The sequence below is a fragment of the Coregonus clupeaformis genome, unplaced genomic scaffold (assembly GCF_020615455.1).
Source record: "Coregonus clupeaformis isolate EN_2021a unplaced genomic scaffold, ASM2061545v1 scaf0367, whole genome shotgun sequence".
NCBI classification, from domain to species: Eukaryota; Metazoa; Chordata; class Actinopteri; order Salmoniformes; family Salmonidae; genus Coregonus; species Coregonus clupeaformis.
This window is the reverse complement of record NW_025533822.1, coordinates 218,253-245,349: the sequence shown is the minus strand read 5'-3', so window position 1 is coordinate 245,349 and position 27,097 is coordinate 218,253. Positions and strand designations below refer to the sequence as shown.

Below are 27,097 nucleotides of genomic sequence, written 5' to 3'. Positions count from 1 at the left end.
TTCATAATGCGTGGATAGAGAACAGTGTCAGCAATGCAATAAAAAGTGTAAAACGTGGTAAATCAATAGCTAAGTTTCCATCTAATAGGCGACAGATTTTCATGCCAATATACCAAAATCTGCATAAAAACAATATGCGCATTTTCCCACCAGAGATTTGTTTCCATCAAATTGGTGTCCATCGCATTTTCAACTCTACTGATGGTTTTGTCACAACAAATGTTGAGGTACACACCGAGTATAGCAAACTAATATCCCTTTTGCCCTCAGAACAGCCTCAATTCGTTGGGGCATTGACTCTACAAGGTGTTGAAAGCGTTCCACAGGGATGCTGGCCCATGTTGACTCCAATGCTTCCCACAGTTGTGTCAAGTTGGCTGAATGTCCTTTGGGTGGTGGACCATTCTTGATACACACAGGAAACTGTTGAGCGTAAAAAACCCAGCAGCGTTGCAGTTCTTGACACAAACCGGTGAGCCTGGCACCTACTACCTTACCCCATTCAAAGGCACTTAAATATTTTGTCTTGCCCAAATTCACCCTCTGAATGGCACACATACACAATCCATGTCTCAAGGCTTAAAAATCCTTCTTTAACCTTTCTCCTCCCCTTCATCTTGTTTTATAATGGCGCCGGAGAAGATGGCTGACGTTTTACAGCCCTCTAACCAATTGTACTATTATGTGTGCTTCCTGCCATCCAGGACCTCTAAACCAGGCGGTGTCAGAGGAAGGCCCTAAAAATTGTCAAAAACTCCAGCCACCCTAGTCATAGACTGTTCTCTCTGCTACCGCACGGCAAGCGGTACCGGAGCGCAAAAGTCTAGGTCCAAAAGGCAGCTTCTACCCCCAAGCCATAAGACTCCTGAACAGCTAATCATGGCTACCCGGAATATTTGCATTGCCCCCCCACCCCCTCTTTTACGCTACTGCTACTCTGTTTATTATCTATGCATAGTCACGTTAACTCTACCCACATGTACATATTACCTCAACTACCTCGACTAACCAGTGCCCCCACACATTGACTCTGTACCGGTACCCCCCTGTATATAGCCTCCCTACTGTTATTTTACTTTACTGCTGCTCTTTAATTATTAGCTTTTTTTTTTTTTTTACACTGCATTGTTGGTTAAGGGCTTGTAAGTAAGCATGTGCGCATGTGGCAAATAAAATTTGATTTGATCTACACGGATTGAAGTGGATTTAACAAGTGACATCAATAAGGGATCACATCTTTCACCTGGTCAGTCTGTGTCATGGAAAGAGAAGGTGTTCTTAATGTTTTGTATACTCAGTGTATAGCAAATGTGCCCACTTGGTACTTGCACTCTAGTCAACAGCTCGCAGATACATTGAGGGTAGGCTACCTACATGATGAGATTATTATGGATAAGAGTGAGATTACTTTTATTTGTCAAACGGCAGCCAAGCATCAATCATCATGTCACCAGAATAAGACCCTCGATATTTATTGGAAATTAGCATCAAGCTCATCACCTTGTACTTTCACCAACCTTTGAAGTTCATAAATAATTTCATCTGTAGCCTAATAAACTGCATGCTTTCCCGAGTTGTAGTGGGAGGACCACACAACAGATCATCGCGTGACTCCAAGTTTACTTTGATATGTTATTATCAATATTTGCACATAAAGGGGTTTCCACCGCCATTTCTTGCATAATTTTACAGAGAAAAAGATCCCATCTTGTCTAACGTATTTTGTTTTGTCGACATTTGGAAAGTTCACAGACAAATGTGCTGTTTCCATCAGGCCTGTCGTGAAATGTTTTATCCGACATGTACTTTTACTCGTATAAAAAGGTTGGATGGAATCCTGGTTAGTGTTACAAAAAAAAGTATTTTAATTTTTAATTTTCACTACTCAGGATTCAATTGTCCCAGCTTACAGCCTAAACCACACACACAGACCATTCCGTTTGTCTGGCCCTTGTTTTGCCATCAGGGAGGAATCCAATCATCCATTGATGACCAGTAGTGCACTGAGCAAGGTAGCCTAATATCAGGGCTTTCATACTACACAAAACCAGGGAAGTCCTCATCATCAGGGTCCTCCAAGAAGAGTTCCTGCAGGTGTTGCTTTTGCCTGCGATCCAGCTCTTCTGCCGTAGGGTAGTAGGGTTTTAGGTCAACAACATGCACCATCCTGACATCTTCCCCAGTGTTCTCCAAAGAGACCATGTAGTTCACCGGCCCCAACTGCTGCACCACACAAACTCTTCGGACGCCTTTGACAGATGAGAACGGACCCAGACACGAGACTTGGGTGGGAAAACACACGTCTCGTCTATGTTGTTTGTCAGTTTCTGAGCGGTCGTTGTTTGGCTTTGATTCTACTGGCCTCCAATCTGGCTAGCAAGGTATGGTGGTGGTGGACTGCATCAAATGCTCTGTCCATCGGACCTTCCCAGGTGGAGTTCGGCGGGAGTGACCCCCGAAGTCTCCTTGACCGCAGAGTTCAGTGCAAAGTGAAACTCAGGAAGATGCTGATCCCACCTTTTGTGCTGATCCCCCAAGAACGAAGCAATCATCCCCTTCAGGGTGCGGTTTATCCTCTCAGTCAGGTTGTTCTGAGGACGGTCGGCCGTGGTCAGCTTGGCAACTACCCCCAGTAGGTACAGAGCTCTTTATAGATTCCTGAGCTGAACTGCGGACCTCTGTCAGAGAGAATTTGGTCTGGAATCCCGAATCAGGTAAAGACCTCCCTTTGCAGGATTAGAGCAATGGCAGATACAGTGGCTTGGCGAAGTGGAAACATCTCTCCCGGCAGGTCTGCCAATGTCTGGTTTGTATTTCTGGCATACTTCACACTGCTGTACAAAGTTTTTGGTATCGACCCACATGCCTGGCAGGTACACCACCTCCTGCAATCTTCAGTAGGTTTTGAAGACTCCAAGATGGCCACTCATGGGGTTGTCATGATAAACTTGGATCATCTGGTCAGTCAATGTAGAGGGCATGTAGACACGGTAATGGGTGCAGTGTTTCATTTCCTCCAAGTTTTTCTATACACTTTATCCTGAATTATGCTGAACTTCTCACTGAAGCGGCTCTTCGAGTCTTCTTCAGACAGACTCTTGTGGATCTCCATGATGGCGGCATCATTCTGCTGTGCTCTCGAGACACTCATCAACCAGATGGAAACAATCATCCAGACAGTTAGCTGTAGTGTAAGTGCTACACAATGGAGGCCAGACCTTGGTGGTCTCTGTAATCCGAGAGGGGGCATCTGGTACAACATTCAGTTTTCCTTTGCGATACTCAATGACGAAGTCAAACCTCTGGAGTCTGATAGACCAGCGAGTGACATGGCTGTTGATCTTGCCTGATGGCAGAACCCACTGCAGAGCAGCGTGGTCTGTGACAACAGTGAAGTAGTAGCTCCATTTCTCCAGAGCCCAGACCACAGCGAGACACTCCCATTCAGTCGTTGAATAATTCCTCTCGGCAGAATTAAGGGTTCGATTTGCATAGGCAAGAACTTCTTCTGTCCAGGTCCTGTTTGTTGAGCCAAGACTGCTCTGAGTCCTGTTTGACTTGCATCTGTGTACAGTATAAAATGAGCATTCAGGTTAGGATGTCCAAGCACTGGAGGAGTGGTGAGACAGTTTTTGAGTGCTTCAAATGCGCTCTGGCATTCAGGAGTCCATTGGAACTTCACCCGCTTCTTCTTACGGTGGTTGAGTAGTTTGGCAACCTTTGAAAGTCAGGCACAAATCTGTGGTACCATCCAGCCATACCCAAGAAGAGCTGAACAGCCTTCATGGATGTGGGAATTGGGAACTCCTGTCCTGCTGCAACTTTGGCTGGATCTGCATGGATACCTTCTGTATTAACCACATGACCAACTTGAGTTCAGGCAAGTAGAAAAGACAGGTTGGATGGGGAGCGTCGCTGCACAGCTATTTTCAGGTCTATCCAGAGATGTTCGATCGGGTTCAAGTCAGGGATCACTTTCCGAATCAATCAATCAATCTATCTATACACATACAGTACCAGTCAAAAGTTTAGACACACCTACTCATTCAAGGGTTTTTCTATATTTTTACTATTTTCTACATTGTAGAATAATAGTGAAGACATCAAAACTATGATATAATACATATGGAATCATGTAGTAACCAAAAAAGTGTTAAACAAATAAAAATATATTTTATATTTGAGATTCTTCAAATTAGCCACCCTTTGCCTTGATGACAGCTTTGCACACTCTTGGCATTCTCTCAACCAGCTTCATGAGATAGTCACCTGGAATGCATTTCAATTAACAGGTGTGCCTTGTTAAAAGTTAATTTGTGGGGGGAAGGGGGGGAGAAGAGTTATACAGTGAGGGGAAAAAAGTATTGGATCCCCTGCTGATTTTGTACGTTTGCCCACTGACAAAGAAAAGATCAGTCTATAATTTTAATGGTAGGTTTATTTGAACAGTGAGAGACAGAATAACAACAACAAAAATCCAGAAAAACGCATGTCAAAAATGTTATAAATTGATTTGCATTTTAATGAGGGAAATAAGTATTTGACCCCTCTCTATCAGAAAGATTTTGGATCCCAGATGTCTTTTATACAGGTAACGAGCTGAGATTAGGAGCACACTCTCAAAGGGTTTTGCCACCAAGTACTAAGTAATGTTTTGCAGAGGGGTCAAATACTTATTTCCCTCATTAAAATGCAAATCAATTTATAACATTTTTGACATGCGTTTTTCTGGATTTTTGTTGTTGTTATTCTGTCTCTCACTGTTCAAATAAACCTACCATTAAAATTATAGACTGATCTTGTCTTTGTCAGTGGGCAAACATACAAAATAAGCAGGGGATCTCACTGTACAGAAGATAGCCCTATTTGGTAAAATACCAAGTCCATATTATGGCAAGAACATCTCAAATAAGCAAAGAGAAACAACTGTCAATCATTACTTTAAGACATGAAGGTCAGTCAACACGGAAAATTTCAAGAACTTTTAACATTTCTTCAAATGCAGTCGCAAAAACCATCAAGCGCTACGATGAAACGGGCTCTCATGAGGACTGCCACAGGAATGGAAGACCCAGAGTTACCTCTGCTGCAGAGCATAAGTTCATTAGAGTTACCAGCCTCAGAAATTGCAGCCCAAATAAATGCTTCACAGAGTTCAAGTAACAGACACATCTCAACATCAACTGTTCAGAGGAGAATGTGTGAATCAGGCTTTCATGGTCGAATTGCTGCAAAGAAACCACTACTAAAGGAAACCAATAAGAAGAAGAGACTTGCTTGGGCCAAGAAACACGAGAATTGGACATTAGACCGGTGGAAATGTGTCCTTTGGTCTGGAGTCCAAATTGGAGATTTTTTGTTCCAGCCGTCATGGCTTTGTGAGACGCGGTGTGGGTGAACGGATGATCTCTGCATGTGTATTTTCCACCGTAAAGCATGGAGGAGGTGGTGTTATAGTGTGGGGGTGCTTTGCTGGTGACACTGTCTGATTTATTTAGAATTCAAGGCACACATAACCAGCATGGCTACCACAGCATTCTGCAGCGATATGCCATCCCATCTGGTTTGGGCTTAGTGGGACTATCATTTGTTTTTCAACAGGACAATGACCCAACACACCTCCAGGCTGTGTAAGAGCTATTTGACCAAGAAGGAGAGTGATGGAGTGCTGCATCAGATGACCTGGCCTCCACAATCCCCCGACCTCAACTCAATTGAAATGGTTTGGGATGAGTCGGACCGCAGAGCGAAGGAAAAGCAGCCAACAAGTGCTCAGCATATGAGGGAACTCTTTCAAGACGGTTGGAAAAGCATTCCAGGTGAAGCTGGTTGAGAGAATGCCAATAGTGTGCAAAGCTGTCATCAAGGCAAAGGGTGGCTACTTTGAAGAATCTCAAATATAAAAAATATATTTCGATTTATTTAACACTTTTTTGGTTACTATACGATTCCATATGTGTTATTATTTCATAGTTTGGATGTCTTCACTATTTTCTACAATGTAGAACTTTAAAAAAAAAAAAAAAAAAAAACCTTCAATGAGTAGGAAATGTCAGAATAATAGTAGAGAGAATGATTTATTTAAGCTTTTATTTCTTTCATCACATTCCCAGTGGGTCAGAAGTTTACATACACTCAATTAGTATTTGGTAGCATTGCCTTTAAATTGTTTAACTTGGGTCAAACATTTCGGGTAGTCTTCCACAAGCTTCCCACAATAAGTTGGGTGAATTTTGGCCCATTCCTCCTGACAGAGCTGGTGTAACTGAGTCAGGTTTGTAGGCCTCCTTGCTCGCACACGCTTTTTCAGTTCTGCCCACACATTTTCTATAGGATTGAGGTCAGGGCTTTGTGATGGCCACAACTTTGGAAGTATGCTTAGGGTCATTGTCCATTTGGAAGACCATTTGCGACCAAGCTTTAACTTCCTGACTGATGTCTTGAGATGTTGCTTCAATATATCCACATCATTTTCCTTCCTCATGATGCCATCTATTTTGTGAAGTGCACCAGTCCCTCCTGCAGCAAAGCACCCCCACAGCATGATGCTGGCACCCCCGTGTTTCACGGTTGGGATGGTGTTCTTCGGCTTGCAAGCGACCCCCTTTTTCCTCCAAACATAACGATGGTCATTATGGCCAAATAGTTCTAGTTTTGTTTCATCAGACCAGAGGACATTTCTCCAAAAAGTACGATCTATGTCCCCATGTGCAGTTGCAAACCGTAGTCTGGCTTTTTTTATGGCGGTTTAGGAGCAGTGGCTTCTTCCTTGCTGAGTGGCCTTTCAGGTTATGTCTGACCATGTGTTCTCGCATACCCCGAGAGCATCTGGTCAGCGGGGTGGTGGCACAGGAATCCTCATCTCTCCCAAGTGGACATTCTCTCTTTTCCCCTGACCCATCTGTCTATCTCCTCATTTGAATTCCATGCTGTCACAGTTACTAGCCCATTCAAGCTTAACATCCTTATCATTTATCGCCCTCCAGGTTCCCTTGGAGAGTTCATCAATGAGCTTGACGCCTTGATAAGTTCCTTTCTTGAGGATGGCTCACCCCTCACAGTTCTGGGTGACTTTAACCTCCCTACGTCTACCTTTGACTCATTTCTCTCTGCCTCCTTCTTTCCACTCCTCTCCTCTTTTGACCTCACCCTCTCACCGTCCCCCCCTACTCACAAGGCAGGCAATATGCTTGACCTCATCTTTACTAGATGCTGTTCTTCTACTAATCTCACTGCAACTCCCCTCCATGTCTCCGACCACTACTTTGTATCCTTTTCTCTCTTGCTCTCCTCCAACACTACTCACTCTGCCCCTACTCAGATGGTAATGCGCCGTCGCAACCTTTGCTCTCTCTCTCCCACTACTCTCTCCTCTTCCATCCTATCATCTCTTCCCTCTGCTCAATCCTTCTCCCTCCAATCTCCTGATTCTGCCTCCTCAACCCTCCTCTCCTCCTTTTCTGCATCATTTGACTCTCTATGTCCCCTATCCTCCCGGCCGGCTCAGTCCTCCCCTCCTGCTCCGTGGCTTGACGACTCATTGCGAGCTCACAGAACAGGGCTCCGGGCAGCCGAGTGGAAATGGAGGAAAACTAGACTCCCTGCGGACCTGGCATCTTTTTACTCCCTCCTCTCTACATTTTCTTCCTCTGTTTCTGCTGCTAAAGCCACTTTCTACCACTCTAAATTCCAAGCATCTGCCTCTAACCCTAGGAAGCTCTTTGCCACCTTCTCCTCCCTGCTGAATCCTTCTCCCCCTCCCCCCTCTCTGTGAATGACTTCGTCAACCATTTTCAAAAGAAGGTTGACGACATCCGATCCTCGTTTGTTAAGTCAAATTACACTGCTGGTCCTGCTCACACTGCCCTACCCTATGCTTTGACTTCTTTCTCCCCTCTCTCTCCAGATGAAATCTTGCGACTTGTGACGGCCGGCCGCCCAACAACCTGCACACTTGACCCTATCCCCTCCTCTCTTCTCCAGACCATTTCCGGAGACCTTCTCCCTTACCTCACCTCGCTCATCAACTCATCCTTGACCGCTGGCTATGTCCCTTCCGTCTTCAAGAGAGCGAGAGTTGCACCCCTTCTCAAAAAACCTACACTCGATCCCTCCGATGTCAACAACTACAGACTAGTATCCCTTCTTTCTTTTCTCTCCAAAACTATTGAGCGTGCCGTCTTTAGCCAACTCTCTTGCTATCTCTCTCAGAATGACCTTCTTGATCCAAACCAGTCAGGTTTCAAGACTGGTCATTCAACTGAGACTGCTCTTCTCTGTGTCACGAAGGCTCTCCGCACTGCTAAAGCTAACTCTCTCTCCTCTGCTCTTGTCCTTCTAGACCTGTCTGCTGCCTTTGATACTGTGAACCATCAGATCCTCCTCTCCACCCTCTCCGAGTTGGGCATCTCCGGCGCGGCTCACTCTTGGATTGCGTCCTACCTGACAGGTCGCTCCTACCAAGTGGCGTGGTGAGAATCTGTCTACGCACCACGTGCTCTCACCACTGGTGTCCCCCAGGGCTCAGTTCTAGGCCATCTCCTATTCTCGCTATACACCAAGTCACTTGGCTCTGTCATATCCTCACATTGCCTCTCCTATCATTGCTACGCTGACGACACACAACTAATCTTCTAATAACCAGGTGGCGAATCGCATCTCTGCATGTCTGGCAGACATATCAGTGTGGATGACGGATCACCACCTCAAGCTGAACCTCGGCAAGACGGAGCTGCTCTTCCTCCCGGGGAAGAACTGCCCGTTCAATGATCTCGCCATCACGGTTGACAACTCCGTGTGTCCTCCTCCCAGAGTGCAAAGAGCCTTGGCGTGACCCTGGACAACTCCCTGTCGTTCTCCGCTAACATCAAGGCAGTGACCCGATCCTGTAGGTTCATGCTCTACAACATTCGGAGAGTACGACCCTGCCTTACACAGGAAGCGGCACAGGTCCTAATCCAGGCACTTGTCATCTCCCGTCTGGATTACTGCAACTCGCTGTTGGCTGGGCTCCCTGCCTGTCCCATTAAACCCCTAGAACTCATCCAGAATGCTGCAGCCTGTCTGGTGTTCAACCTTCCCAAGTTCTCTCACATCACCCCGCTCCTCCGCACACTCCACTGGCTTCCAGTTGAAGCTCGCATCTGCTACAAGACCATGGGTGCTTGCCTACGGAGCTGTGAGGGGAACGGCACCTCCGTACCTTCAGGCTCTGATCAGTCCCTACACCAAAACGAGGGCATTGCGTTCATCCACCTCTGGCCTGCTGGCCCCCCTACCTCTGCGGAAGCACAGTTCCCGCTCAGCCAAGTCAAAACTGTTCGCTGCTCTGGCACCCCAATGGTGGAACAAGCTCCCTCACGACGCCAGGTCAGCGGAGTCACTCACCACCTTCCGGAGACACTTGAAACCCCACCTCTTTAAGGAATACCTGGGATAGGATAAAGTAATCCTTCTACCCCCTACTCCACCCCAAAAAATAAAAAATAAAAATACACATTGTAAAGTGGTTATCCCACTGGCTATGAGGTGAATGCACCAATTTGTATGTCGCTCTGGATAAGAGCGTCTGCTAAATGACGTAAATGTAAATGTAAAATGTAAATGTCGATATAGGACTCATTTTACTGTGGATACAGATACTTTTGTACCTGTTTCCTCCAGCATCTTCACAAGGTCCTTTGCTGTTGTTCTGGGATTGATTTGCACTTTTCACACTAAGGTACGTTCATCTCTAGGAGACAGAACGCGTCTCCTTCCTGAGCGGTATGACGGCTGCGTGGTCCCATGGTGTTTCTACTTGCAAACTATTGTTTGTACAGATGAACGTGGTACCTTCAGGCGTTTGGAAATTGCTCCCAAGGATGAACCAGACTTGTGGAGGTCTACCATTTTTTTTCTGAGGTCTTGGCTGATTTCTTTTGATTTTCCCATGATATCAAGCAAAGAGGCACTGAGTTTGAAAGTAGGCCTTGAAATAAATCCACAGGTAAACCTCCAATTGACTCAAATTATGTAAATTAGCCTATCAGAAGCTTCTAAAGCCATGACATACTTTTCTGGAATTGTCCAAGCTGTTTAAAAGGCACAGTCAACTTAGTGTATGTAAACTTCTGACCCACTGGAATTGTGATAGTGAATTATAAGTGAAATAATCTGTCCGTAAACAATTGTTGGAAAAATTACTTGTGTCATGCACAAAGTAGATGTCCTAACCGACTTGCCAAAACTATAGTTTCTTAACAAGAAATTTGTGGAGTGGTTGAAAAATTAGTTTTAAATGACTCCAACCTAAGTGTATGTAAACTTCCGACTTCAACTGTATACAAACGTATGTGGTCACCCCTTCAAATTAGTAGATTCAGCTATTCCAGCCGCACCCGTTGCTGACAGGTATATATAAAATGTAGCACACAGCCATGCAATCTCCATAGACAAACATTGGCAGTAGAATGGCCTTACTGAACAGCTCAGTGCCTTTCAATGTGGCACCATCATAGGATGCCACCTTTCCAACAAGTCAGTTCGTCAAATTTCTGCCCTGCTAGATCTGCCCCGGTCAACTGTAAGTGCTGTTATTGTGAAGTGGAAACATCTAGGAGCAACAACTGCTCAGTCACGAAGTGGTAGGCTGCACAAGCGCACAGAACGGGGCCGGCGAGTGCTGAAGTGCGTAGCGCATAAAAATCATCTGTCCTTGGTTGCAACACTCACTACCGAGTTCCAAACTGCCTCTGGAAGAAATGTCAATACAAGAACTGTTCGTCGGGAGCTTCATGAAATGGGTTTCCATGGCCAAGCAGCCGCACACAAGCCTAAAATTACAATGCGCAATGCCAAACATCAGCTGGAGTGGTGCAAAGCTTGCTGCCATTGGACTCTGGAGCAGTGGAAACACGTTCTCTGGAGTGATGAATCACGCTTCACCATATGGTGAATCTGGGTTTGGCGGATGCCAGGAGAACGCTACCTGCCCGAATGGCATAGTGCCAACTGTAAAGTTTGGGGGAGGAGGAATAATGGTCTGGGGCTGTTTTTCATGGTTCGGGCTAGGCCCCTTAGTTCCAGTGAAGGGAAATCTTAACGCTACTGAATACAATGACATTTTAGACAATTCTGTGCTTCAAACTTTGTGGCAACAATTTGGGGAAGGCCCTTTCCTGTTTCAGCATGACAATACCCCCGTGCACAAAGCAAGGTCATACAGAAATGGTTTGTCAAGATCGATGTGGAAGAACTTCACTGGCCTGCACAGAGCCCTGACCTCAACCCCATCTAACACCTTTGGAATTAATTGGAACACCAACTGCGAGCCAGGCCTAATCGCCCAACATCAGTGCCCGACCTCACTAATGCTCGTGGCTGAATGGAAGCAAGTCCCTACAGCAATGTTCCAACATCTAGTGGAAAGCATTCCCAGAAGAGTGGAGGCTGTTATAGCAGCAAAGGGGGGACCAACTCCATATTAATGCCCATGATTTTGGAATGAGATGTTCGACGAGCAGGTGTCCACATACTTTTGGTCATGTAGTGTAATTGTATGTGTGGGGTAGTCATTCAAAAATATGTTCAACACAGGGTGAGTCCATGCAACTTATTATATGACTTGTTAAGCACATTTTTACTCCTGAACGTATTTAGGCTTGCCATAACAAAGGGGTTGAATACTTATTGACAAGACATTTCAGCTTTTCATTCTTAATTAATTTATCAATTTTTTAAAACATAATTCAACTTTGACATTATGGTGTATTGTGTGTAAGCCAGTGACAAAAAATCTCAATGTAATCCATTAAAAATTTAGTCTAACAACAAAATGTGGAAAAAGTCAAGGGGTGTGAATACTTTCTGAAGGAACTAACTTGATATCCGGGCCCTTAACAGTAATCCAGACAGAGTTACTCCCAAGCAATTGAGATGTTCAAATGTATAGCCTACTTTGACCTGAGTGGTCTCAGCTCTGATTTAATGTTTTAACCAGGGGCCCGGAACACTTGGAGAACGAACAGATAAGCCTGCCCTTGAAGAGGTTGGCAGATAGACACATTCCTCTGAGATGTTCGTAGCAATCTCCCCATATGCATATGTCCGTCTATTGTTTGTCTATTAAACCTTTAAATATAGAAGTCGTTCGCCTCATCTTTGGGTTCAGCATTTTACACACCTTGAGCAAATCAATTATTCCCGACAGTTTGTGTGTGTGTGCTTGTATGCATGTGTGTCTGTATGAAGCTATGGGTGCGTGTGTGGAGCTAGACGCTGATCTTGGGTCAGTTTTGCATTTTCCCCGCTAATGGTTACGGTTAGGATTGCGGGAGGGGAAGCTACTCCTAGATTTGTACCTAGGGGAAACTTCAGCCCGGAGCCATACGTGCGCGCGCACACACACACACACACCTGTATGAGGTGATCCTCCGCAGCTTCGAGACTGGCACATCGTAGCCGCACTCCTCCAGCACCTCCTGCCTGGCAATCTCCTCCAGCGACAGGTCGGCCTTGTCCACCAGGCCTGCGCACAGCTCGTAGGTCATACCCGCCGAGCCCGTGGGCTGAGGGGTCTCAACGCCCCCAGCCGTAGCAGCAGCCTCCTCCTGGGGAGTCTCGCCGATGGGAGTCTCTGAGGCAGCAGTGGCTACAGCCACAGTCCCCTCTTCCTCCTCCACCGCCGCTGCCTGCTCGGCTGGCTCAGGTGCCTTGGTCCTCTCCCACTCACACATGTACACGGCTACAGGAGGCGAGAGGGTGGAGGGAGGGAGAGAGTGAGAGGGGGAGAGAGTGAGAGGAAGAGAGAGTGAGAGGGGGAGAGAGTGAGAGGGGGAGAGAGTGAGAGGAAGAGAGAGTGAGAGAGAGTGAGAGGAAGAGAGAGTGAGAGGAAGAGAGAGTGAGAGGAAGCGGGGAGACGGTGAGAGTGAGTGGGGAAGAGCGAGATAGCAACATGTGTTACACTATAGTGACCTGTTGGTGGAAGTCAACACCGTAATAAGAGACCGCTAAAAATAGGGGGACACTGAAATAAATAAATACATTCTCTATACTTCAGCATTTGGGATCAAATGTTTCATTTGAGGCGACAGTACAGAATGTCACCTTAATTTAGGGTATTTTCATACATATGTTTTACCGTTTAGAAATGAAAGCACTTTATATATCTAGTCCCCCCGTTTGAAGATGTCTTCACTATTTGGACAAAAATGCTAAATGGCATATTATTATTATTATTATTATAAAAATCACTTAGTATATTAAAGTAGTCCAAAGTTTAGTATTTGGTCCCATATTCCTAGCATCCAATGATTACATCAAGCTTGTGACTCTACACACTCGTTGGATGTATTTGCAGCTTGTTTTGCTTGTGTTACGGATTATGTTTTGCCCAATAGTAACTGAATGGTGAATAAAGACTGGAGTAACTTGCTTTCTAAGTGAATAGATAAGATGTTTCGGAACACTTCTAAATAGAACATTTCTTAAAATGAATAATGATGAGTGAGAAAGTTAAAAGAGGCTACAACAAAATATGCTAACCTCTCACCATTAACAATAACAGGGGAGATTAGGGGGGGGTATGATCTTTGTCCCTCTAGCTTTTTATCATTCACAATTCATTCATGATTATCCATAATCATTGTTGCATCCACATTAATGTAGACATGTTCAGAAACATCTTCTATTCTTACTTACAATAAACGTGACTCCAAAATGACAATAAATTGTTCACTTCCTATCAGGCAAAACATAATCCAAAACGCAACCAAAAAAAGCTGTAAATGCATCCAACAACTTTGTAAAGTCACAAGCTTGATGTAGCCATGGAATGTCTGTCCATAATAAAGCCCTGCTCTGCCTTCTTAACAACACTATCAACAAGGCAGGTCATACAGGCCCTAGTTTTGTCACACCTGGACTACTGTTCAGTAGTGTGGTCAGGTGCCACAAAGAGGGACTTAGGAAAATTGCAGTTGGCTCAGAACAGGGCAGCACGGCTGACCCTTAAAAGTACACGGAGAGCTAACATTAATGATATGCATGTCAATCTCTCATGGCTCAAAGTGGAAGAGAGATTGACGTCATCACTACTTGTTTTTGTAAGAAGTATTGACAAGCTGAATGTACCGAGCTGTCTGTTTAAACTACTAGCACACAGTTCGGATACCAATGCATACCCCACAATCCCGAAGTCCAGAACAGACTATGGGAGGTGCACAGTACTACATAGAGCCATGACTACATGGAACACTATTCCACAACAGGTAACTGATGCAAGCAGTAGAATCAGATTTTAAAAAAACAGGCAAAAATTAACCTTTATAATCACAGCAGGGACTGTGAAGAGACACACAGAAGGTACAGACACACGCATACGCATACATTGTAATATTGTTGTATGGTGGTATTATACATTTTGTATTGTACATTTTGTATTGTAGATATGTAGTGGTGTAATAATGTTATATAATGTACTCTTATCTTTTGTTTTACAGTGGTGTGAAAAAGTGTTTACCCCCTTCCTGATTTGTTATTTGTTTGCATGTTTGTCACACTTAAATGTTTCAGATCATCAAACAAATGTAAATATTAGTCAAAGATAACACAAGTAAACGCAAAATGCAGTTTTGAAATGAAGGTTGTTATTATTAAGGGAAAACAAAATCCAAACCTACATGGCCCTGTGTGAAAAAGTGTTTGCCCCCCCTGTTATAACACAACTCAACTGTGGTTTATCACACCCGAGTTCAATTCCTCTAGCCACACCCAGGCCTGATTACTGCCACACCTGTTCTCAATCAAGGAATCAATTAAATAGGACCTGCCTGACAAAGTGAAGTAGACCAAAAGATCCTCAAAAGCTAGACATCATGCCGAGATCCAAAGAAATTCAGGAACAAATGAGAAAGAAAGTAATTGAGATCCATCAGTCTGGAAAAGGTTATAAAGCCATTTCTAAAGCTTTGACTCCAGCGAACCACAGTGAGAGCCATTATCCACAAATGGCGAAAACATGGAACAGTGGTGAACCTTCCCAGGAGTGGCCGGCCGAGCAAAATCACCCCAAGAGCGCAGTGACGACTCATCCAAGAGGTCACAAAAGACCCCACAACAACATCCAAAGAGCTGCAGGCCTCACTTGCCTCAGTTAAGGTCAGTGTTCATCACTCCACCATAAGAAAGAGACTAGGCAAAAATGGCCTGCATGGCAGAATTACAAGACAAAAACCACTGCTGAGCAAAAATAACATTAAGGCTCGTCTCATTTTTTCCAGAAAACATCTTGATGATCCCCAAGACCTTTGGGAAAATACTCTGTGGACTGACGAGACAAAAGTTGAACTTTTCGGAAGGTGTGTGTGTCCCATTACATCTGCCATAAAAGTACCACCGCATTTCAGAAAAAGAACATCATACCAACAGTAAAATATGGTGGTGGTAGTGTGATGGTCTGGGCCTGTTTTGCTGCTCCAGGACCTGAAAGACTTGCTGTGATAAATGGAACCATGAATTCTGCTGTCTACCAAAAAATCCTGAAGGAGAATGTCCGGCCATCTGTTCGTGACCTCAAGCTGAAGCGAACTTGGGTTCTGCAGCAGGACAATGATCCAAAACACACCAGCAAGTCCACCTCTGAATGGCTGAAGAAAAACAAAATGAAGACTTTGGAGTGGCCTAGTCAAAGTCCTGACCTGAATCCTATTGAGATGCTGTGGCATGACCTTAAAAAGGCAGTTCATGCTTGAAAACCCTCCAAAGTGACTGAATTACAACAATTCTGCAAAGATGAGTGGGCAGAAATTCCTCCACAGCGCTGTAAAAGACTCATTGCAAGTTATCGCAAACGCTTGATTGCAGTTGTTGCTGCTAAGGGTGGCCCAACCAGTTATTAGGTTGTAGGGGGCAATCACTTTTTCACACAGGGCCATGTGGGTTTGGATTTCTTTTTCCCTTAATAATAACAACCTTCATTTCAAAACTGCATTTTGTGTTTACTTGTGTTATCTTTGACTAATATTTACATTTGTTTGATGATCTGAAACATTTAAGTGTGACAAACATGCAAATAAATAAGAAATCAGGAAGGGGGCAAACACTTTTTCACACCACTGTATATGTAATGGAAGTGCTTTAATGTGTTAACCCCAGAAAGAGTAGCTGCTAATGGGGATCACTAATAAATACAATGGTACCAAATACTAAACTTTTGACTACTTTAATACACTAAGTGAATTTGTCCAAATACTTATGACATCTTCAAAATGGGGGGACTAGATATATAAAGTGCTTAATTTCTCAACGGCAGCAGCTAATGGGGATCCATAATAAATACAAAATTGACCTGAACCCTGGTGAACACCACAGGGGTAAAGGTGGCTGGAGGTAGGTGCTAGCAGCTGGAATGGAACGGGGCAGTGTGCCACGGGATGACACATGGCTTTTAAAGCCTCGACGGGGCGGTGCAACAGCAGCGTTTCCCGACAGGGATGAAGAAAGGTTGTGGTGGGTTCTGACCCACGCCCTTCTAACACACTTTCTCCGCCTTACTTTCCTGTCCATCTTCATTGTCTAATAATTATGAAAATATGAAAAGGAATGTGAACTCCTAGCTGTTCTTATGGAGGAAACATGATTTGATTGGTCGAGGAGAAATGAAGTAGGGGGTTTTACCTGGGCGGAACTGCTTGACCAAGATGAAGCAGTGCGAGGTTGTGTTGAAGATCAGCACTGAAACACTGGAAAGAAAAGAGGGAGTAGAGAAAAGGAGTTCATTCAGTTTGCTTCATTAATAATTTTTCGGGGGACAAGCAAAAGTGAGAAGCTTTATCGATTCAAAATAATATTGTTAATAAACAAAATTAACTATACTACATGACTTGGCAATATGACATCATCATACACAGTGCGACAATTTCCTGCTTTTACAGAAATCAACAACAAAATACATCTGTAAGCAGGAAGTCGCCCTGTTGTGTTGATGATATTGTTGAGCGTTAACCCCACAAAATGAAAAGTCATTTCATACCATAACTGCGATACATAAACGCAAGCCATATATTTTGACAGTGTAATATAGGTCCATGGATAGTCCTCAATTCTAAACTATACTGAACAAAAATATAAACGCATCATGTAAAGTGTTGGTCCCATTTTTGAAATAAAAGACCCCAGAAATGTTCCATATGCACAAAAACCTTATTTCTCATATTTTGTGCACAAATTTGTTTACATCCCTGTTAGTGAGCATTTCTCCTTTGCCAAGATAATCCATCCACCTGACAGGTGTGAAATATCAAGAAGCTGATTAAACAGCATTACACACGTGCACTTTGTGATGGGGACAATAAAAGGCCACTAAAATGTGCAATGACACAGATGTCTCAAGTTTTGAGGGAGCGTGCAATTGGCATGCGGACTGCAGGAATGTCCACCAGAACTGTTGCCAGATGATTGAATGTTCATTTCTCTACCATAAGCCTCCAACGTCGTTTTAGAGAATTTGGCAGTATGTCCAACCGGCCTCACAACTGCAGACGACATGTAATCACGCCAGCCCAGGACCACCACATCTGGCATCTCCACCTGCGGGATCGTCTAAGACCAACCACCCGGACAGCTGATGAAACGGAAGAGTATTTATGTCTGTAATAATTTGTGGGGGACAACTCATTCTGATTGGATGGACCTGGCTCCCCAGTGGGTGTGCCTATGACCTCCCAGGCCCACCCATGACTATGCCCTTCTGCCAGTCATGTGAAATCCATAGATTAGGGCCTAATTTATTTATTTAAATTGACAGATGTTCTTATATGAACTGCAACTCAGAAAAATTGTTGCATTTTGCATTTATATTTTTGTTCAATATAGATACAAAACGATAACTTTGCTATATACAAGGGGTACCAGTACCGAGTCGATGTTCAGGGGTACGAGGTAATTGAGGTAGATATGTACATACAGTACCAGTCAAAAGTTTGGACACACCTACTCATTCAAGGGTTTTTCTTTTTTTAACAATTTTCTACATTGTAGAATAATATTGAAGACATCAAAACTATGAAATAACACTTATGGAATTATGTAGTAACCAAAAAAGTGTTAAACAGATTAAAATAAAATGTTATATTTTAGATTCTTCAAAGTAGCCACCCTTTGCCTTGATGACAGCTTTGCACACTCTTGGCATTCTCTCAACCAGCTTAACCTGGAATGCTTTTCCAACAGTTTTGAAGGAGTTCCCACATATGCTGAGCACTTGTTGGCTGCTTTTCCTTCACTCTGCGGTCCAACTCATCCCAAACCATCTCAATTTGGTTGAGGTCAGGTGATTGTGGAGGCCAGGTCATCTGATGCAGCACTCCATCACTCTATTTCTTGGTCAAACACCCCTTACTCAGCTTGGGTCATTGTCCTGTTGAAAAACAAATGATAGTCCCACTAAGCCCAAACCAGATGGGGTGGCATATCGCTGCAGAATTCTGTGGTAGCCATGCTGGTTAAGTGTGCCTTGAATTCTAAATAAATCACTGACAGTGTCAACAGCAAAGCACCCCCACACCATCACAGCTCCTCCTCCATGCTTCACGGTGGGAACCACTGATGCAGAGACCATCCGTTCACCTCACAATGACACGGCAGTTGGAAACAAAAATCTCAAATTTGGACTTATCAGACCAAAGGACAGATGTCCACCAGTCTAATGTCTATTGCTGGTGTTTCTTGGCCCAAGCAAGTCTCTTCTTATTATTGGTGTCCTTTAGTAGTGGTTTCTTTGCAGCAATTTGACCATAATGGCCTGATTCACACAGTCTCCTCTGAGCAGTTGATGTTGAGCTATGTCTGTTACTTGAACTCTGTGAAGCATTTATTTGGGCTGCAATTTCTAAGGCTGGTAACTCTAATGAACTTATCCTTTGCAGCAGAGGTAACTCTGGGTCTTCCTTTCCCGTGGCGGTCCTCATAAGAGCCAGTTTCATCATAGCGCTTGATGGTTTTTGCGACTGCACTTAAAGAACCATTCAAAGTTCTTGAAATTTTCCGGATTGACTGACCTTCATGTCTTAAAGTAATGATAGACTGTCGTTTCCCTTTGTTTATTTGAGCTGTTCTTGCCATAATATGGAGTTGGTCTTTTACCATGTCCATGTATACCACCCCTACCTTGTCACAACACAACTGATTGGATCAAACGCATTAAGAAGGAAAGAAATTCCACAAATTAACTTTTAAGAAGGCACACCTATTAATTGAAATGCATTCCAGGTGACTACCTCATGAAGCTGGTTGAGAGAATACCAAGAGTGTGCAAAGCTGTCATCAAGGGTGGCTACTTTGAAGAATTTGTTTAACACTCTTTTGGTTACCACATTATTATATATGTGTTATTTCATAGTTTTGATGTCTTCATTATTATTCTACAATGTAGAAAATAGTAAAAAAAAAAAAAAAAAACTGGAATGAGTAGGTGTGTCCAAACTTTTGACTGGTACTGTATAACTACGAATAAAGTGACCGATGGTAAGTAAACAGTAGCAGCAGCGTATGTGATGAGTCAAAAGGGTTAGTGCAAAAAGGGTCAATGCAGAGAGTTAAATAGTTAACCAAATAGCTACCCGGACTAACTATTTAGCAGTATTATGGCTTCGGGGTAGAAGCTGTTCAGGATCCTGTTGGTTCCAGACTTGGTGCATTGGTACTGTTTTCCGTGCGGTAGCAGACAGAACAGTCTGACTTGGGTGGCTGGAGTCTGACAATTCTTAAGGCCTTCCTCTGACACCGCATGGCATAGAGGTCATCGATGCCAGGGAGCTCGGCTCCAGTGATGTAGTGGGCCGTCAGCACTACCCTCTGTAGCGCCTTGCGGTCGGATGCCAAGCAGTTGCCATAACAAGCGGTGATGCAGCCAGTCAAGATGCCCTCAATGGTGCAGCGATATCATTTTTAAGGATCTGAGGGCCCATACCAAATATTTTCAGGCTCCTGAGGGGGAAGAGGCATTGTCGTGTCCTCTTCACGACTATGTTGGTGTGTTTGGACCATCATAGATCCTTAGTGATGTGGACACCGAGGAACTTGAAGCTCTCAACCCGCTTCACTACAGCCCTGTCAATGTGAATGGGGGCGTGCTCGGCCCTCCGTTTCCTGTAGTCCACAATCAGCTCGTCTTGCCGACTTTGAGAGAGAGGTTGTCCTGGCACCACACTGCCAGGTCTCTGACCTCAACCCTATAGGCTGTCTCATCTTTGTCGGTGATCAGGCCTACCACTGTAGTGTTGTCTGCAAACTTAATGATGGTGTTGGAGTCATGCACGGCCACGGAGTACAGGAGGGGACTAAGCACGCACTCCTGAGGGCCCCCGTGTTGGTGGTCAGCGTGGTGGATGTGTTGTTGCCTACCCTCACCACCTGGGAGCGTCCCGTCAGGAAGTCCAGGATCCAGTTGCAGATTGAGGTGTTCAGTCCCAGGGTCCTTAGCTTAGTGATGAGCTTGGAGGGCACTATGGTGTTGAACGCTGAGATGTAGTCAATGAGTCAACAGCATTCTCACTTAAGTGTTCCTTTTGTCCAAGTGGGAAAGGGTAGTGTGGACTGTAATAAAGATAGTGTCATCTGTGGATCTGTTGGAGCGGTATGTGAATTGGAGTGGGTCCAGGGTTTCTGGGATGAGTGGTGCAGTGGTCTAAGGCACTGCTGTGCCACTAGAGATCCTGGTTCGAATCCAGGCTCTGTCGTGGCCGGCCGCGACCGGGAGACCCATGGGGCGGCGCACAATTGGCCCAGCGTCGTCTTGGGTAGGGGAGGGAATGGCCGGCAGGGATGTAGCTCAGTTGGTAGAGCATGGCGTTTGCAACGCCAGGGTTGTGGGTTCGTTTCCCACGGGGGAAAGAGCAGATTCCGAGGTTTCCAAAACACTTACCTTTGCCAAATAAACTCAACATTTGTTATAGATTAGCTCTATTTCAAAATACCACTTTCTCCCAGAATAACTGCTGTTCCATGCGCTCCACACGTAAGCACATGGCAGCAGATAACCTAAAGTAACAAACTAATGAAAATGCTATTGTGATCTTTGGAGAAAAAAATAATCACGCATTCTGTTACCCAAGACCTTTATATACACAACCAAATGATTATTTTTCCGATAGCATTTACAGTGCCTTCAGAAAGTATTCATACCCCTTGACTTATTCCACATTTTGTTGCGTTACAGCCTGAATAAAAAATGGATTAAAATCCTTTTTTTTTTTCAACCATCTACACACAACACCCCATAATGACAAAGTTAATACATGTTTTTATACATTTTTATACATTTTTGCAAATGTATTGACAATGAAATACAGAAATGTCATTTACATAACTATTCACACCCTTTAATCAATACATGTTAGAATCACCTTTGGCAGCAATTACAGCTGTGAGTCTTTCTGGGTAAGTCTCTAAGAGCATTGCACAACTGGATTGTACAATATTTGCACATTATTCTTTTTAAAAAATCTTCAAGCTCTGTCAAGTTGGTTGATGATCATTGCTAGACAATCATTTTTAAGTCTTGCTATAGATCTTTCAAGCCGATTTAAGTCAAAACTGTAAATAGGCCACTCCATGTCATCTTGGTAAGCAACTCCAGTGTATATTTGGCCTTATATTTTAGGTTATTGTCTGCCGGTGTCTGTTGGAAAGCAGACTGAAGCAGGTTTTTCTCTAAGATTTTGCCTGTGCTTAGCTCTATTCCATTTATTTTTATCCCCCAAAAAACTCCCTAGTCCTTGCCAATGACAAGCATACCCATAGCATTATGCAGCCACCACCATGCTTGAAAATATGAAGTATGGTACTCAGTGATGTGTTGTGTTGGATTTGCCATAAGGCTTTGTATTCAGGACATAGTTTAATTTTTGCAGTTTTACCTTATGCCTTATGGCAAAAACAGGATGCATGTCTTGGAATATTTTTTTACAGACTTCTTTCTTTTCACAGTCAAATAGGTTTTGAGTAACTACAATGTTGTTGATCGATCCTCAATTTTCTCCCATCACAGCCATTAATCTGTTTTAAAGTCACCATTGGCCTCATGTTGAAATCCCTGAGCGGTTTCCTTCCTCTCCGGCAACTGAGTTAGGAATGACGCCTGTATCTTTGTAGTGACTGGGTGTATTGATACACCATCCAAAGTGTAATTAATAACTTCACCATGCTCAAAGGGATATTCAATGTCTGCTTAATAAGTGCCCCTTCTTTGCGAGGTATTGGAAAACCTCCCTGGTCTTTGTGGTTGAATCTGTGTTTGAAATTCACTGCTCGACTGAGGGACCTTACATATAATTGTATATGTGGGGTACAGAGATGAGGTAGTCATTCAAAAATCATGTAAAATACTATTATTGCACACCGAGTGAGTCCATGCAACTTACAGTATTATGTGACTTGTTGAGCACATTTTTACTCCTGAACTTATTTAGGCTTGCCATAACAAAGGGGTTGAAAACTTATTGACTCAAGACATTTCCGCTTCTCATTTTTGATTAATTAGTAAAAAATTAGAAAAACATAATTCCACTTTGACATTATAGGGTATTGTGTTTAGGCCAGTGAAAAAAAAAATTTATTCCATTTTAAATTCAGGCTGTAACAAGGTGTGAATACCTTTTGAAGGCACTGTATGACATGCATTTTCACGGGTACAAAAAGTTGGACCCGTTACGAAATGGACCTGGGGCTTTCCCACCCCCGATATGCATGAATTACTTTTTAAATATAGAGACCCATTCCGAATGGACAACTAGACCCATTCCGTATAGACCTGTTTGGATCCAGACCCGGTCCGATCCAAGTGAGGGAAGCAGCAGAAAAGTAAATTTCTAAGCTACTTTATTAACCGGAGCTGATAAAGCGCGAGGAAGAGAGAGAGAGAGAGGTGCCGATCTAGCAGGCGGGGGACGGGCCGTGCTACTGTGAGCGAGTGACACTGGGAGGACTGCGGGAGAGACTGCAATCAACCAAGCTGACTCGCGCTGTAGTAGACTAATAGCTGCCATAGCTAGGTTATTTATCATCTGTGATTACGTAGTACCTGTCTTGACTGCATCAAACCTTGAGAAGCTAGTTAAGACAGCTAGCTAGCTAAGCTAATTGAGGCTGCATGCGCTCTCTCTTCCTACAGTTACAAATAACAACAACTCCATTCAGAATATTAAGAAGCAGCCTACCTGTTGTCTCTTGGTCGTTGTAGCCTATCCTTCTCCTTGAACTTTGAATTCTGTCGTTTTAATGCCATCTTCCATTGATTAGATATCTCCTAACTTTCGCCACAAACGGAGGCTCTATGACCGTAGTGTCTTACCACTTTGATGATTTAGGATTGGCCAATAACAAGCTACACGCGCCACTATCGTGAAAATTATACGATTTCTCTCTCGTTCTACTGCAGCAGTCACATTCGGATCTATACGGGTCCTTCCGGACAAGTCAGTTAAAATGACACATACCCCAGACAATGATTTCAGATCCGACCCAGACCCGTGACATTATTTAGAATTCTGGGTCCTGGATTGGGTCTCGGTTAATCGAGTACAGGTGGATCTGTGAAGACCTCCAACTCAAACCACCCACGGGCCGGATTTATAGGCCGGATCCAGCCCGCGGGCCATGAGTTTGACACATGTGCTTTAAGGGCCTCTCTGAAAAATGGGATTGTAACAGAGGGATATGACAGGACCGCAAGCCACATACTGTAGCATATACCGGTAGCTAGGCTATCGCCGGCAAGGCAAACAAAGGAGATAGCATGCTAATCCGTTAACTTAGCTAAGCAGTTAGGTCAGAGTTAGCATAAAAGCTAACTTTGATTGATCCCCGACCTATTCAAATACCCACTGAGAATGAGCTGCTTTGATAACAGTATGGTATATAATGTCATTGAGGTATGGCTTCTGATTTGCGTTTATCTTATTGACGCTGGGCTGTTTTTGTAACAAATGTATTTGTAGGTCACTATGCTGAGTGGAGGGTCTCCAGGTTACAATAATAGTGTTTAATCCTTAAGAGTCTATTGATGCACCGTGTGTCAATCTAAGTAACATAATAAAAAAATCCCCATAAAAATCCATCAGTTTAAGATAGCATGGGCTGCGTCTCAATCCACCGCATCTGCGGTGGAAGGTGGCCGAGCTACAATGGTGTTTGTCAGACCATGAGACATCGCAAAAATCGGTATTCTCCCGAAAACGTCTGTAGAGTCCAAACGCTTTAGCTCTAGGACTACCACAAGTGTCACGGAACTCGTCTGAAGGCAACCCATACAAATGAATGGAAGTACGGAGGTAGTTTTGTGCCAACAAAAACAAGGGGTTAAGTATGTGTAAAATATATATATATATACAGTGAGGGAAAAAAGTATTTGATCCCCTGCTGATTTTGTATGTTTGCCCACTGACAAAGACATGATCAGTCTATAATTTTAATGGTAGGTTTATTTGAACAGTGAGAGACAGAATAACAACAACAAAATCCAGAAAAACGCATGTCAAAAATGTTATGAATTGATTTGAATTTTAATGAGGGAAATAAGTATTTGACCCCAAAATCAGCAGGGGCTCAAATACTTTTTTCCCTCACTGTATATATATATATATATATATATTGACAGATTAATTTGTATTTTACGAATAATGACTAAAGGATTTCACCCCATTTACAGTATAAATGTGTGAACGGTGTTAGAGTTATAATGTAGTGTCAACCCACTAACAGAGGGGGAGGAGTTAGAAACTGTTGAGAAAGCATTCCAGGGTGAAGGGGACTAAGAAACGGTTTAAAGGTGGGTGTAGCAAAGTGCCTTTGTGTGTCAAGGGGTATAATAGCTGTTTGTATGTTTTTTGGCGCCAGAGCTCTCCATGATTAAAAATACAGATCATTCTTGCTGGTTGCGGACCTTTGTTTAATTCATGATTAAACCAGAGAATTTACACCCTCTGGGAATTATTCAGAGCATTAAGTTTGATTAATTAGAGATATAAATTCTCGTGACAAATGGTCCTTCGAGCAGGATCTCAAATTGCATCTTTATCGTTCTGAGGACACCGAAAACCGTGCACGGGCGGATGACAGCATCCGTATAGAATAGACCTGGCCTTCGACGTTAAGGTTATAAACAGGCCGGTGATGAATCTTATGAACGATAAAGACGTTAACGAGATTTAAAAAGCATTTAAATCCGAACTACAAGGAGAAGGTCAGTAATTTTTATTCATGGATTTTGGTGTAATTATTTGAACTTGTATGAGAATAGTAATTATTGTGGAGGGCAGAGAATAGTTACCAAAATCTCATAAGATAATTAAAAGGGAGGAAGGGGGTCTGAAATGACTCAAGGTGAATGGCCATCACCAAAATAAACTAGTTAATATTGAGATTGTACGGGGTACAGTGTTTACAATTTAAACAGGAAGGGAGATAATTATCATTGTGTGAGATAGATACATTAAACAAGTCAAGACGTGTGAGACCTAATGATCCATCGAAATACGTGATAATTGTTTCAAGGAAGGGACTAAAATAGGTCGCGTGAGAAAAAAAAGGTTGCGTTTCATGAAACTGGTGTTTTTAAAAAAACTCTGGGTTATGGGTTGGATAATTTAAATGGTTAATTACAAAAGCAGATCATAAACATCGGCTCAAGAGTCGCACCAAATAACAAGTCCCAGGAAAATAATTCTGGATTGAATTATTACTAAACGGGGGGATTTCTTATTTTTCCACCATGGGAAATAAATATTCTAAAGAGGTCCGAGAATTAACGGGGGATGAAAGATATAGCATTATATTAAGGGGATCGAAGAAATATGTTTTATGGATCCATTTGGGAGAAGAGGTATGGATTTATTGGGCATCTCGATGTGGAGAAATTAGAGGCTAAACTGTGGAACCGATTTGAAGAAACAGCGAGGGGAGGGGCTAGACACAGCGAGAGTATGGCTTTTGGAGAGTCAGGAAAGACTAGAGAATTTTGCTAGAGAGTGTAAGGCCCCGTGTAAATACTGTAACAAAACAGGTCATAACCATCGCGCCTGCAGAGCTAAGGGAAAGGGCAATGTCCGGGAAATGACAGTCTATTTTTTGGTTCCACGGGTAAAATGTTTGAAGAAGTGATTTGTGTCGATTAAGAATTGGCTAAAAACACCACAAAGCGATTATTTGAGAGGTACCTATACATTTCTAACGATATATACGTATCAACTTTCTCACCCAAACGTAGACGTACGTCATGGGTGAGAAAGTAGAGAATATTAACATTTGCATTTTTGGTCATTTAGCAGACGCTCTTGTCCAGAGCGACTTGCAGGAGCAATTGGGGTTGGGTGCCTTGCTCTGGGGCACATCGGCAGATTTTTTCGCCTGGTCGGCTCAGGGATTGGAACCGGCGACCTCTTGGTTGCTGACACGGTGCTCTTGGTTACTGGGCTACCTGCCGCCCCATATGGGTTTAAGGTTGTGCCGTTGTTTGATTATGTGATAAGGTTTAATGGGTAATCGGACCATAACTAATGTGGTTATAGAAGTAATGTATAAATAGTAGAGAGCCAATAGAGGGTTCCATTGAACTATTATGTTTTGTTGGGAATTTCAATGGCATAAGGTGAAATCTGTGTGTATGAGTGAATTCAACGGCTGGTATGAATGGTAACCGGATACTACTGAGTATTTGGTTTGTTGATGTTGAATGGAAGATTTGTAGCGTGGTTGGGGTTAAATAGAAAGACTCACTTATTCAATAGGGAATGGGTGAAGGGAGAGAGAGTTTTTATGTGTATTAAAAGTTGAATTAGATAGCTTTAGAGGTATTCTAGATAGGTCTATGAAAATATGTTACAGGTACGAATGACATTATTTCCTAAGAAGGAAGATGATTAGGGCAGGTCCCTGCGCCTCCCCTGTTGTGTAGGAAGGAGCAGGGGGGAGGGGTGAGAGACAGTACATAGTTCAGATGATAGGAATATCATTAAATGTATGCTTATCAACGATATCAAGTATTTGTTTTATTAACTAGGGCCGAATCAGAGAGAACAGTTAAAGAAATTGAATAGCGAACTGAAATGGCGATAGAGCTGTG

General features: G+C 43.4%; 1 protein-coding gene across 1 annotated transcript in view; it reads right to left on the bottom strand.

Moving 5' to 3' along the window:
- LOC121549344 (uridine diphosphate glucose pyrophosphatase NUDT14-like) overlaps nt 1-27,097 on the bottom strand; it is a 69,076-nt gene that overhangs the window by 3,279 nt on the left and 38,700 nt on the right. Inside the window, exons 4-5 of the mRNA XM_045215101.1 lie at nt 16,657-16,721; nt 12,397-12,724 (exon numbers count right to left, since the gene is read on the bottom strand). Of these exons, the coding sequence (XP_045071036.1) occupies nt 12,397-12,724; nt 16,657-16,721 (393 nt within the window). The remainder of the gene's footprint in view (nt 1-12,396; nt 12,725-16,656; nt 16,722-27,097) is intronic.